This window comes from Schistocerca serialis, chromosome 1 (assembly GCF_023864345.2).
Source record: "Schistocerca serialis cubense isolate TAMUIC-IGC-003099 chromosome 1, iqSchSeri2.2, whole genome shotgun sequence".
Taxonomy (NCBI): Eukaryota; Metazoa; Arthropoda; class Insecta; order Orthoptera; family Acrididae; genus Schistocerca; species Schistocerca serialis.
The window spans coordinates 1,072,319,575-1,072,333,851 of record NC_064638.1 but is presented as its reverse complement, the minus strand read 5'-3'; the positions used below and the strand labels follow the sequence as shown (position 1 = coordinate 1,072,333,851).

The 14,277-nt window shown below is 38.7% G+C and overlaps 1 protein-coding gene across 1 annotated transcript in view; it reads left to right on the top strand.

Annotated features, from left to right (window-relative positions):
* The window catches only part of LOC126455440 (cadherin-86C-like), a 290,066-nt gene that overhangs the window by 237,113 nt on the left and 38,676 nt on the right, over positions 1–14,277 (top strand). Inside the window, exons 16-17 of the mRNA XM_050091193.1 lie at positions 2,265–2,496; positions 2,626–2,764. Coding sequence (XP_049947150.1) covers positions 2,265–2,496; positions 2,626–2,764 — 371 coding nt within the window. The remainder of the gene's footprint in view (positions 1–2,264; positions 2,497–2,625; positions 2,765–14,277) is intronic.

The following is a 14,277-nucleotide window of genomic DNA, read 5'->3' as shown; positions in this document are numbered from 1 at the left end:
CATAAAAAAGAGTTCGTTGGCACATCACTGGTAGACTACATTTATTTTACACAACAGTGGATGCATACATGAACTGTAAAAACAACAACAATGGACCACTGTTAAGTGACATAATCATCATTAAAAAAATGAACACCTAACTTGAAAGACAAGCAAACAAACATATCATAAATTACAGGCATTACTCATCATTATTCATTAATGTCATAATTAGTGGTATCCTCAGAAGAGTCTACATGAGAAACGGATTCATTTTTTCTTTCCCCATCATCCTCAGTCTCGTTCAAGAGCACATCATCTTCACTGCCATGCAGAGTTTTTTAAATACAACATTTTTTGAATAATTTTACAATCATTGGTACTCTAATCTTTTCCAGGCAGTCAAAACCAAGGGTGCAGGAAGATTAATTTTTCTTGTCAGAGTCAGTTCACAGTTTGGTTAACAAAATTTTTTGTGCTGTTCCTGAATGTAACCTTTGAAAGGGTTCTTTATACTGATGTCAAGGGTTATAACACAGAAGTCATTCCTCCAGGAATAATAACAAAAGCACTGGCTTGGCTGTGGATCCTCTTTTTCGCATCATCACCGATATGAGCACGAAATGCATCAAGACAAAGCATTGATTGTAGTTTGGAAAGTACACCAGGATGAAGTTCCTGTATATTTTGGAGCCAGTCAAGTTTTTAAGTTTCAGTCATCCATTACTTCTGTTGATTTTGAACAGTGACATCATCAGGAAACAGCTTTCAATTTTTTGGGGTCTTTGGGCTCACTTTCCACTTGAAGATTAGGAAAGGGGAGAGTTTGCACCCATCTGCTGTCATTGCCATTATTTCAGTTATGAAATGTTTATCACACCCTGATGTTTTGACTGTAACTTTTTTTTTGCCCCTTCTCATCAATCACGTAATAAGTGGCATATCAAATCAAATTTGTGCCTCATCAGCATTGCCTCTTTGGCACATCAAAAAATTCTTCTCTTTCTAAAATGTGACGACATACCACTGAAATTCGTGAAGTTTCTTCTCAAAATCCTTTTAGAAGCTTTTGGCATACTGCTTTACAGTATCACAGAGATAGGCCAGCCTGTTTCAGAAAGCGATCAACCCATCCCAGTTAGCCTTAAACTCTTGCCTCATTATATTAAGAACTGTAGCAACCTCTTTTGCTTTGTTTATAGTCATAGGTTGCCCATTATTTCTCCTTTCACAGAAGAATACCAGAACTTTTACTTCAATGTTAGAATGTCTTCCTTTGTGAGGGCCAGTGAATATCTTTTTAGTAGTAGTAATAGTAGTAGTTGTTGCAAATAATACCAATTTCTGTTTCTTCCACAAGCAAACATTGCTTGTGTTTCCTTACCAACTGACAAAAGTTAATATAATGCTTATGGAAAAATGTTGTCAACACTGAAAGATGATGCTGTCAAGGTTACATAAATGTAGGCACACAATCACGCAGTCAAGAAATGAAAGTCCTACAGCAAAAGACATCAGTATCAATCCAGTGTTCTGGCCATAGATTTTTCATACACAGTTCTTAATAGTGTACTTGTGTAAGCTCTCATTTATAAGTGTTGGTGTTTATATCACTAACACTACATTAAATTAATAGTGTTTTCAGGAAAAACATTACCTTGTCTCTGCATGCATCCAGAATTGCTACAGAGTGGCTCTAGGAACACTCTTCTGAGTTTAAACGCTTCCACTGGCTGCTGAACTCCCTGGACACGAACATTATTGAGCATATCTGGGATGCCTTACAAAATGCTGTTCAGAGGGGATCTCCATCCACTCATACTTTTACAGATTTATAGTCAGCCCTGTATAATTCTCAGTGTCAATTCCCTCCAGTACACTTCAGACATTAGTCAAGTTCATGCCACATCGTGTTGTGGCACTTGTGCATGCTCGAGAGGGCCCCACACAATATTTGGCAGATGTACCAGTTTCTGGCCCTTCAGTGTATGATGCAAACAACATTGCCCTTTTCTGGAAGTATACCACAAATGACTCTAGCTTTCTTCTGCAATAATAAATGAACAAACTTCAAGATTTTGTTACACTTATTGCACTAATTGCATAATTTAGTCAGAAGCTTGGAACTGTAGCTTCTCTTGTTACATAGGGGCCATAAAAAAGATACTTGCTTAATAAAAGTAATGTAGTCACAACTGCAGTGGTCCAAGAACACAATACTTTTTATGAAAATTTAATTATTACATAATTCTTGTACTAAATTATTTATACATATTTTCCATTAGGAAGCCCACAACATCACACACGATCGTTGGTGCGAGTATATCCACCACCATCACCAACAAAAATGATGCAGTTTATAATTCCTGGACCACTTCCATCTGATCGCGCAGATATTGAGAAACTTTTGTCTTCCATGCTGAGGAGCAGTGTCCGAGTTTGCTCTGTCACACCATATGATGATCACTTGGAACTTCAGGAAGAAAGAATGTTTGCTCGACAAGAATTGGCAAATAAGTTAGTAAACAATCATTTTGTTACAAATATTCTCCATTGATTAATTTTGTGTAAGAAGGAATTTTTCCTCCTTTACTTTTTATTTGTTTTTAAGAATCTGTCATCTGATTTCATATGATGATGCTTCAGGACACTGATTATAGCAGAAGTGCAATCAAGTGGTGAAACAGTGGTTGATATTAGCAAAATCGCTTCTGTTTTCAATACTGGTGGAACAGTGCCAAAGCCAGAACTGATTACAACAACTGCAGCAACATCAGAAGTAACTGTAAGTCTGATTTATTTATCATGGAGAGTTTCAAACAATATTCATATTTATGTATTGACACAATCTAATTTCTTTCAGGATCTAAATGCAAAAGAATATCATATTAATGTTGAGATAACTTAATAAATAATATTTAGATGATTTTTTATAATAATGGAGCTGAAAAATATTGTACACACTGTGTGATGTCATTGTTTCTAAGAATTAGTAATGTGTTTAGTATTGTCAAGTCTGTGAGCACAGATTTACCATAATCAGATGAAAAGGAAGAATCACAACAATGATTACCACTGACATAAACATTTATTATACTAATTACTTGAACATCTGTGTAACACTAAGAATTTCTGTTATAGTTATGTCCCCCATACATAAACAAATGAAACACAGTTTTTTTTAATTTTTTGATTGAAATTCTTTCCCTCTGTACCAAGAGACAAAAAAAGATTTAAAAATATGAAATGAACATGTAGGAATATTATAGCAAGCAGGAGTAATTCAACTAGAGAAGCACTGCATGAAAAAAGTGGATCTCGAGGTTCGAGTCTTAATCAATCAATTAGTTTTAATCTGTCACAAATTATCAAGTCTAAAAGTGTTTTCAGTGTCTAGTTTTCACACAAGACATGGGATGCCTTTGTTAAAAAAAATAAATAAATAAAAATAAAAAAGAATCATACTACTTCACATTATTTGTTCTATAGAGCAGTAAATGTCAATCAGATATGATTTCTGAAGTTAATTTTATTATTCATTAAATTCCTCCCAAAATAGAAGTGTCATCACCTTGTTTTGCTAAGTTTTACAATTTTTTTAATGTGTTAATTACTAAACCTTGTAACTGATTTTCAGTCAGACTATCAAATTGGTTCTAATAAGTCCAACCACTGAAGTTGAAGTTAGTTTGCAGTAATAGTCTAGCAGAACAACACAAAATTTCATATGGGTTTGGAGTTTTTAACATACTCCCTGAGAACATAAAATTAGCAAGGATATAAAGCTATTTTTTTAAAAAAATCATTACAGTCACATTTACAGTGCCACTTTGCCTACTAACTCAGTGAAAAAATTGTCTTCTAAAGTACTGCCTTCATGTTCAATTTCCTGTTGACTTTCAATTCTTTTAAATGTAGAAGTTGCTTGCTAACAGTAGATGAGAATTATAAAATATGATTAACTGATGTAACAATTTAAGCAATTACTTATACAGAAGATTGTGAACTATTTCAATTTATTTGCTATGTCCAATATCTATAGCACCCAATGCTGTTACAGATAAAAATAACTAATAAACAAATGTAGGTGGTTAAGCTATTTTCCATTAAATGTATTTCTTCTTCTTTTCCCAGTTTAGGAATAAAAAAATTCTGTGGTTGTTGAGAATATTTTTTGTAATTAGGAATTTCTTTCTCTGACTTCTCTTTCAAGTTCTGATAAAGTTTCATGGTTGTAACATTATTCCCAATTGATCACTTAGAGAAAAATAGGTATAGACATTAAATATACAATTAATAACAATGTTTACAAAGAGAATTTCTTACAATTTAATCCATTTCTTTTAGAAATAGTCTTAAAAACTATTGTCAACAATGTTTACTTCAAATAGTTCCCCCATCTTGTAAAATGCACCTAACAGCCCTATTCTGTCCCCCACTACATCCCTGCATGCTCCCACAAGCAGCACTACACATTCCTCCACTCCCACCCCCCTGCTATCGGCCACCCTGCCCCATGCCGCCTCCTTAAACTCAGAGGAACATACTAGCCACATCAGCAAGAGGATAGAAAGAGTATGAAAGAGTATGCTATGCCTTGTGGAAACTGACAGATGCAGTTATTAATGAGTATCTGAAGGTGGCATATTTCAGTCACCCTATGTGTCAATTCTTGAACCAACAGTTCCCCGAAAAGTGGGTTGGTAGTGGTGGACCTGCGCTGTGGCTTACTTGGTTCCCTGTATGGCCCCTCTGAACCTTTTTGTGTGACAAGAGACATGCATCATTGTTTATAAAACCCCTGTTGAATCAGAAGAGGATCTGGCTGCATGTATAGTAGCAGCTGCACTAGGAATTAGGCACCCATGCAATCTTTGTCAGTGTTAGACAGAACAAGACTCACCAGTGTAACCTCCATATACAGGTCAATGGAGACCTTTTCGAACCTCTACTGTGGTCGAAGTAATGTTTTTATTGTCCATGCAACCTCCCAGTCTATTAGTTTGATTAAGTTTCATCTGGAGAAAACTCCCTCAACCGGATTAAAAAATTCTCACTGGAAAATATGACATGAGAGAAAAATATTTATTTCAGTGTCCCATGCAATCTGCCAAAATTTGTCTGTGTAAATAATTTTCACCCTGAATTGTACATTATGGAGAGTAGGCCGACAGATGTATAGCTTTCTCTGTTTTGCCTGTCTCCTTTCTTGTGGAATATAACAATCACAGTATTGTTCCTGTTTAGCTGTTTAGGGGATTTGTCTTCCTTCATGGACATCCTGCAAATAATTTTATGAGTTCCTTTTGTAATATATTTTTACCCAGCTTCATTATTTCCAATTATTTTATTCCCTAAATGTATTCAGAAATACACATTATTTTTTCACTTGCCATGGAGCCAGGAGGCACTCAATAAGTACCTAATATATTTGTGAGTGAACATTCCCCTTGTGGACTCATTTAGCTCTATGTCTGTGGGATGAGAGAACACCACTATGCTTTTTTTACCCTAGTACAAGTGCCTGCTATTATTCGTAATCACACATAAATAAAGTCAGGCAATGTTGTTGTTGTGGTCTTCAGTCCACAGACTGGTTTGATGCAGCTCTCCATGCTACTCTATCCTGTGCAAGGTTCTTCATCTCCCAGTACCTACTGCAACCTACATCCTTCTGAACCTATTTAGAGTATTCATCTCTTAGTCTCCCTCCGCGATTTTTACCCTCCACGCTGCCCTCCAATACTAAATTGATGATCCCTTGATGCCTCAGAATATGCCCTACCAACCGATCCCTTCTTCTAGTCAAGTTGTGCCACAAATTTCTCTTCTCTCCAATTCTATTCAATACCTCCTCATTAGTTATGTGATCTACCCCTCTAATCTTCAGCATTCTACTGTAGCATCACATTTTGAAAGCTTCTATTCTCTTCTTGTCGAAACTATTTATCATCCATGTTTCACTTCCATACATGGCTATACTCCATACTTTCAGAAACGACTTCCTGACACTTAAATCTATACTCAATGTTAACAAATTTCTCTTCTTCAGAGACGCTTTCCTTGCCATTGCCAGTCTACATTTTATATCCTCTCTACTTCGACCATCATCAGTCATTTTGCTCCGCAAATACCAAAACTCATTTACTACTTTAAGAGTCTCATTTCCTAATCTAATTCCCGCAGCATCACCCGATTTAATTCATCTACATTCCATTATCCTCGTTTTGCTTTTGTTGATGTTCATCTTATATCCTCCTTTCAAGACACTGTCCATTCCGTTCAGCTGCTCTTCCAGGTCCTTTGCTGTCTCTGACAGAATTACAATGTCATCGGCGAACAGCAAAGTTTTATTTCTTCTCCATGAATTTTAATTCCTACTCCGAATATTTCTTTTGTGTCCTTTACTGCTTGCTGAATATACAGATTGAATAACATTGGGGATAGTCTACAACCTTGTCTCACTCCCTTCCCAACCACTGCTTCCCTTTCATGCCCCTCGACTTTTATAACTGCCACCTGGTTTCTGTACAAATTGTAAATAGCCTTTCGCTCCCTGTATTTTACCCCTGCCACCTTTAGAATTTGAAAGAGAATATTCCAGTCAACATTGTCAAAAGCTTTCTCTAAGTCTACAAATGCTAGAAACATAGGTTTGCCTTTCCTTAATCTATCTTCTAAGATAAGTCGTAAGGTCAGTATTGCCTCACGTGTTCCAATATTTCTACAGAATCCAAACTGATCTTCCCCGAGGTCAGTTTCTACAAGCTTTTCCATTCGTCTGTAAAGAATTTGTGTTAGTATTTTGCAGCTGTAACTTATTAAACTGATAGTTCGGTAATTTTCACAACTGTCAACACCTGCTTTCTTTAGGATTGGAATTATTATATTCTCCTTGAAGTCTGAGGGTATTTCGCCTTTCTCATACATCTTGCTCACTAGATGGTAGAGTTTTGTTAGGCCTGGCTCTCTCAAGGCTGTCAGTAGTTCTAATGGAATGTTGTCTACTCCCGGGGCCTTGTTTCAGCTTAGGTCTTTCAGTGATCTGTCAAACTCTTCACGCAGTATCATATCTCCTGTTTCATCTTCATCTACATTCTCTCCATTTCTATAATATTGTCCTCAAGTACATCACCCTTGTATACAGGGTGTTACAAAAAGGTACGGCCAAACTTTCAGGAAACATTCCTCACACACAAATAAAGAAAAGATCTTATGTGGACATGTGTCCGGAAACGCTTAATTTCCATGTTAGAGCCCATTTTAGTTTCGTTCTTCCACCTACGCTCAATGGAGCACGTTATTATGATTTCATACGGGATACTCTACCTGTGCTGCTAGAACTTGTGCCTTTACAAGTACGACACAACATGTGGTTCATGCACGATGTAGCTCCTGCACATTTCAGTCGAAGTGTTCGTACGCTTCTCAACAACAGATTCGGTAACCGATGGATTGGTAGAGGCGGACCAATTCCACGGCCTCCACGCTCTCCTGACCTCAACCCTCTTGACTTTCATTTATGGGGGCATTTGAAAGCTCTTGTCTACGCAACCCCAGTACCAAATGTAGAGACTCTTCGTGCTTGTGTTGTGGACGGTTGTGATACAATACTCTTTTCTCCAGGGCTGCACCAGTGCATCAGGGATTCCATGCGGAGGAGGGTGGATGCATGTATCCTCGCAAACGGAGGACATTTTGAACATGTCCTGTAACAAAGTGTTTGAAGTCACTGTGTGTTTCCATTCGATGATTAATGTGATTTGAAGAGAAGTAATAAAATGAGCTCTAACATGGAAAGTAAGCGTTTCCGGACACATGTCCACATAACATATTTGATTTCTTTGTGTGTGAGGAGTGTTTCCTGAAAGTTTGGCCGTACCTTTTTGTAACACCTTGTATACTTCTTCCACCTTTCTGCTTTCCCTTCTTTGCTTAGAATTGGGTTTCATCTGAGCTCTCGATATTCATGCAAGTCATTCTCTCTTCTCCAAAGGTCTCTTTAATTTTCCTGTAGGCAGTATCTATCTTACCTCTAGTGATATACGCCTCTACTTCCTTACACATGTCCTTTAGCCATCACTTCTTAGCCTTTTTGCACTTCCTCTTGATCTCATTTTTGAGACGTTTGTATTCCTTTTTGCCTGTTTCATTTACTGCATTTTTATATTTTCTCCTTTCATCAATTAAATTCAACATCTCTTCTGTTACCCAAGGATTTCTATTTGCCCTCACCTTTTTACCTACTTGATCCTCTGCTACCTTCATTATTTCATCTCTCAAAGCTACCCATTCTTCTTCTACTGTATTTCTTTCCTCCATTCTTGTCAATCATTCCCTAATGCTCTCCATGAATCTCTTGACAACCTCTGGTTCTTTCAGTTCATCCAGGTCCCATCTTCTCAAATTCCAACCTTTTTGCAGTTTCTTCAGTTTTAATCTACAGTTCATAACGAATAGATTGTGGTCAGAGTCTACATCTGCCCCTGGAAATGTCTTACAATTTAAAACCTGGTTCCTAAATCTCTGTCTTACTATTATATAATCTATCTGAAACCTTCTAGTATCTCCAGGCTTCTTCCATGTATACAGCCTCCTTTCATGATTGTTGAACCAAGTGTTAGCTACGATTAAGTTATGCTCTGTGCAAAATTCTACCAGGTGGCTTCCTCTTTAATTTCTTCCCCCCAATCCATATTCACCTACTATGTTTCCTTCTCTCCCTTTGCCTACTATTGAATTCCAGTCACCCATGACTATTACATTTTCTTCTCCCTTCACTATCTGACTAATTTCTTTTATCTCGTCATACATTTCATTAATCTCTCCGTCATCTGCTGAGCTAGTTGGCATATAAACTTGTACTACTGTGGTAGGCGTGGGCTTCGTGTCTATCTTGGCCACAATAATGCGTTCACTATGCTGTTTGTAGTAGCTTACCCGCACTCCTATTTTTTTATTCATTATAAAACCTACTCCTGCATTACCCCTATTTGATTTTGTATTTATAACCCTGTAGTCACCTGACCAGAAGTCTTGTTCCTCCTGCCACCGAACTTCACTAATTCCCATTATATCTAATTTTAATGTATCGATTTCCCTTTTTAAATTTTCTAACCAACCTGCCCGATTAAGGGATCTGACATTCCACGCTCTGATCCGTAGAATACCAGTTTTCTTTCTCCTGATAACAACGTCCTCCTGAGCAGTCCCCGCCCAGAGATCCGAATGGGGGACTATTTTACCTCCGGAATATTTTACCCAAGAGGACGCCATCACCATTTAACCATACAGTAAAGCTGCATGCCCTCGGGAAAAATTATGGCTGTTGTTTCCCCTTGCTTTCAGCCATTCGCACAGCAAGGCCATTTCGGTTAGTGTTACAGGGCCAGATCAGTCAATCATCCACACTGTTGCCCCTGCAACTACTGAAAAGGCTGCTGCCCCTCTTCAGGAACCCCACATTTGTCTGGCCTCTCAACAGACACCGCTCCGTTGTGGTTGCACCCACATACGGCTATCTGTATCGCTGAGGGCACACAAGCCTCCACACCAATGGCAAGGTCCATGGTTCACGGGTGAGGAGTCAGGCAATAATGTACATAAATAAATAATTGATACAATGCATTAAATAAAAATGAGAAGACTGAATAATGTAATCAACACAATGATGATATTTATTTAAAAGCGGAGTAGTATAATGTCAGAAAAGCTCACTCAGATAGCCTTAAAAAAGATATTTGAAGGTGTGTCTGTCCTGTCTCAAGTTGAATAATAAATAGCAAACTATTTGGCAGAGTCCCAAATACATTCAGATAATCCAGCTGTAAAATCACAGCCCAAATCCCAACAAAATAGTACAGTGAAATTTCCTTAGTTATACTGCACTACTATTCATAGAGGTTCACCACAATATACAGTCACTCGCACCAAGCCAATGCCTTTTAGTCAAGAGACAAACACAACATTCAAGAGCAATGTAGCATGACTACATCCCTACATCTGCATGGCTGTTCAACTTCTATCGCTGTGAATTTTCTAAGCATTGAAATGGTACGGCTGTGTTGCCACTCAGAAAAACTAAGACCATCCTCCATCTCTACCGACTGGTTTGGTACTAGTTTAATTTTAAATGTTTGGTAAATTGTAGTTTACAAAAATGGATAGATTGCTACTCACCTTATAGCAGAGATATTGAGTTACAGAGAGGCACAACAGATAGACTGTTAAACAAGCAAGCTTTTGGCCAAAAACCTTTCTTCCAAATTAAACAAAACACACACACACACACACACACGGTCACTTAGTCACATCACCACTGTTTCTGGCTGCCATTGGCAGTATCTATACTTTTCGTAATATTGCCATTATTCCATTGTATGATTTTGTAGTTCATAAAAAGCTGTTTTATTCATGAACTATGGTGATACAATGAAATGTAATTTTACTACGAACTTGTGACATCTAGACACACAATTTTATATCCTCATCCTCTTCCAGACTCTGTTAGATTGAGTTTTAATATTTTTCATTTATTTCCAAGTTTTATTCAGTAGCTGTCACTGTTGCTTGGCCATAGGCATGCACATTTTCCCTAGCTATGGGTTTTACCCACTGCTTCCTGTTTTCTAATCCCTTTGTGCGACACACTAAGCTCGCTGTGCTGGGCCATATCACAGCTGCGTGACTCATCTGTATTTCAGCGACACCAATCCAAGTTCTTAAACTCACATACTGTCCTGGCATATTGGTGCAGGACATTTCTGATGTGCATTTTATGTGTCTGTTTCATATTCTGATTCCCAATTTAGGTTTCTCTGTGGTACTTAACAGATGGTTTTTGAGTCAGTTCCTGCTTAATTTTTGAAGATGGATACATTACTATGACTTATGCTCACCTAATGGATCCACTGTCACTAGATTATGTGCATGAAATTAAAAATTAGATGTGAATACATGGATCATTATAAATGCATGAGTACTTGTAATTTACTGCTAAATACTGACACCTGCAATATCTGTAATGGACGAATTACTAACTAGAAATAGTTGCTAATACTTCCATAAATAATTTTGTTATTGTCTTTTTGGGATTACGGGTTTGAAAAACATTGTTAACATGACAGGAAACCATCATATTGTTGTTGCTGTTGTTGTTGTTGTTGTTGTTGTTGTTGGTGGTGGTGGTGGTGGTTCAGTCCAAAGACTGGTTTGATGCACCTCGCCATGCTCCATGTTACTGCAAATAAATCACATTTATAGAAAAGATGGTTTCAATATTAATCAGTATGCTCAGGTAAGGGTTAAACAGTAATAGTAAATGAATATATCAACTTCATACTTACCAACAATTACTTCACCTTTGAGGGGCAGGCATACAAACAGATCAGGGATATGGCCATGGGAACCAGAATGGCTCCTTCCTACGCCAATCTTTTCTTAGGTTGCTTGGAGGGGGCTTTCTTGAGATCCATATGCCTTCAGCCCCTTGTTTGGTTTAGATATACTGATGAAATCTTTGTCATATGGACTCATGGTGAGGCTGTCCTGTGAAAGTTCCTGGAATATGTAAATACCTTCTCCCAATTAAATTTCACATGGTCCTATTCCAGACTCCATGGCACTTTCCTTAGTGTTGATCTCATCCTCATTGAAGGCCAGCTACACACTTCCACCCACATCACACCTACTAACAAACAACAGTGCTTACATTTTGACAGTTGCCATCTTTCCATGTCAAATGTTCACAGCAGCCATACAGCCTTGGCATTTGAGGCAAAAGTATTTGTTGGGATGCAGACTCTTTACTGTAATACACCACCACTCTCACTTCTGCCTTCACTGGATGTAATTATCCCAACAGCCAAGTTCAAAAGCAGATTTCCTGGGCCTCACATCCAATCCTGGTACTGCTGACTCCTCCAAAAAACAACTTCTGAGCACACCACTTGTCACCCAGTATTATCCTGGTCTTGAATGTATCAATCAGCTACTTCGACAAGACCATGACTTCCTAAAATCATGTCCTGAAATGAGATTCATTCTGTCTAAGATCTTGCCCACCACACCTAGAATAGCTATTAATCGCCACCCCAATCTCTGCAATATTCTTGTCAGATCATATTCTCTTTCTGCACCCATCTCCCTACCCCTATGACTGTCCCTGCTGCAACACTTGCCCTATACACTCTCCTACCACCACCAATTCGAGCCCTGTAACTGGCAAAACATTACTGTCAGAGGGAGAGTCACCTGTGAAATTCACACATTATATACAAGCTGTTATCTTCTTCTTCTTCTTCTTCTTCTTCGTCTTCTTCTTCTTGTGTTACAGCCTCTGTAGGACCCCAGGTAGCCCCATTGTGGACTGCATTTTCCTCTTCTTCTCCCAGAACCTCTTCATTCTTTCTATTCTTCTCTCCCACTCTTCTTCCGAGATCTTCAGTGTCCTTTTCTCCTGTTGGCTCCACTGGTGACACTCTAACCTTTTCCTGTATTCTTCTCTGTCATTGATCTCCGGCATATTGGTTGGTGTATATTTGTTCCTCCAGTTTTCATTTCCTTTGACCTTGATCCCAAATTCCAACCAATCCTTCCGAAGTTCAACAACCCACTTGGTTCCTGTCTTTCCCCTTGTCCTCCCTGTTGTTTCCCACACTCTCTTCGTCATTCTGTCCATACTCATCCTAATTACAAGTCCACCAAACCTTGCCCTTTTGAGTCTGATTTCCCCGGATATTGTTCTCATGTTCCGGTACAGTTCTTCCCTAGATCTTCGCATCCATCTCTCTCCACCTCTTTTGGGACCTAGTACTTTTCTTAGTATTTTTCTCTCTTCTTTCTCTAGTTGTTCTGCCCCATTTCTTCCTAGTGTCATTGTCTCAGCAGCATATTATACTGCATTCTTCACCGTTGCCTTGTAGTGGCTCATCTTTGCCTCTGTGGATATATTCTTTTTATTGTATATCTCTCTCATCATACAGAACGCTGACCTCATCTTCTTTATCCTCTCTGTTATTCCCTCCTTGCTCCTGTTCCTTCCTGTTATAAATTCTCCCAGATATTTAAATTTGTCCACCATTTGCACAGTGTATTCCGGTGTTTCCCAGACTGCAGTGGTACTTAATGTCTTTGTCTTGTTATAGGTGATCCTCTGTCCCACCTTTCTGGCCACCTTACTTAAGTTGTCGAGTTGTGTCTTCGCGTCTTCTTCCATCTCACTTACTATTGCTATGTCATCTGCAAAGGCTAGGCAGTCCACTTGAGCCTTGTTGTCTTTTTTGTCCCCCACATGGGCCTTTGGTATGCCCATTTCCTCGTTTATTGCTCTCCACTGCCTGATCACTTCGTCCAGTGCTATATTGAACAACAATGGTGACAATCCATCTCCCTGTTTAACACCATTCTTGATCTCAAATTCTTCTGACAGTGCTGCTCTGTATCTCACCCTTGCTTTTGTGTCTGTCAGAATTTCTTTTATGAGTTCTTGTGTAGTTCCATCTAGTCCTCTGTTCTTCAGGATCCTAACAAGAGTCTGTCAGTTGATGGAGTCATATGACTTTGTGAAGTCCACGAAGGTTATTACTGTCTTTTTGTTTTTTAAGGCCCTATGTTCTATCAGTTGCTTCAGGATAAATATCTGTTCTATACATCCTCTTTCCTTCCTGAATCCTGGTTGGTAGTCGCCAACTGTACTTTCTACCTGTTCTTCTACTCTCTTGAGCAAGAGTTTCGACAGCACCTTGTATCTGACCTCTAGTAGCGATATTCCTCTGTAGTTGTTTGCATCTCTCTTGTCCCTTCCATCCTTCTGGCAACTTCTTTGTTCTCCAAGTCTGGTGGATTATGTTGGTCATGTTGTCTATTGCTTTGTTGCCTCCCCACTTTATCACATCGGCTGCTACACCATCTTCTCCAATTGCCTTATTATTCTTTAGATTGCTTATGGCATGTGCGACTTCATCCCTGGTTGGAGGGCTTAGTTCTCTTCTGTGTCAGACCCCAATTCCAGCTCATCTTCAAGTGGTTCACAGTTCAGCAGGTCGTGAAAGTACTCTGCAAAAATTCTACAGTTCTCCTTCGCACTAACAGCCAGCTCCCCTTTCTTATCTCTTATAAACAGTTCTCTAGCCTTGTATCCAATCAGGCTCTTTTTGAATTTCCTGAAAAGGTGTCTGCTGTTGGTTTTCCTGAAGTTGGTCTCAGTCTCATCTAGTTGCTGCTTCTTCTGTCTTCTGGTCCATCTTATTAGTTGGTCAGCTTCCTTTCTTGCTCCTAAGAAAACTTCCCATTTTTCCG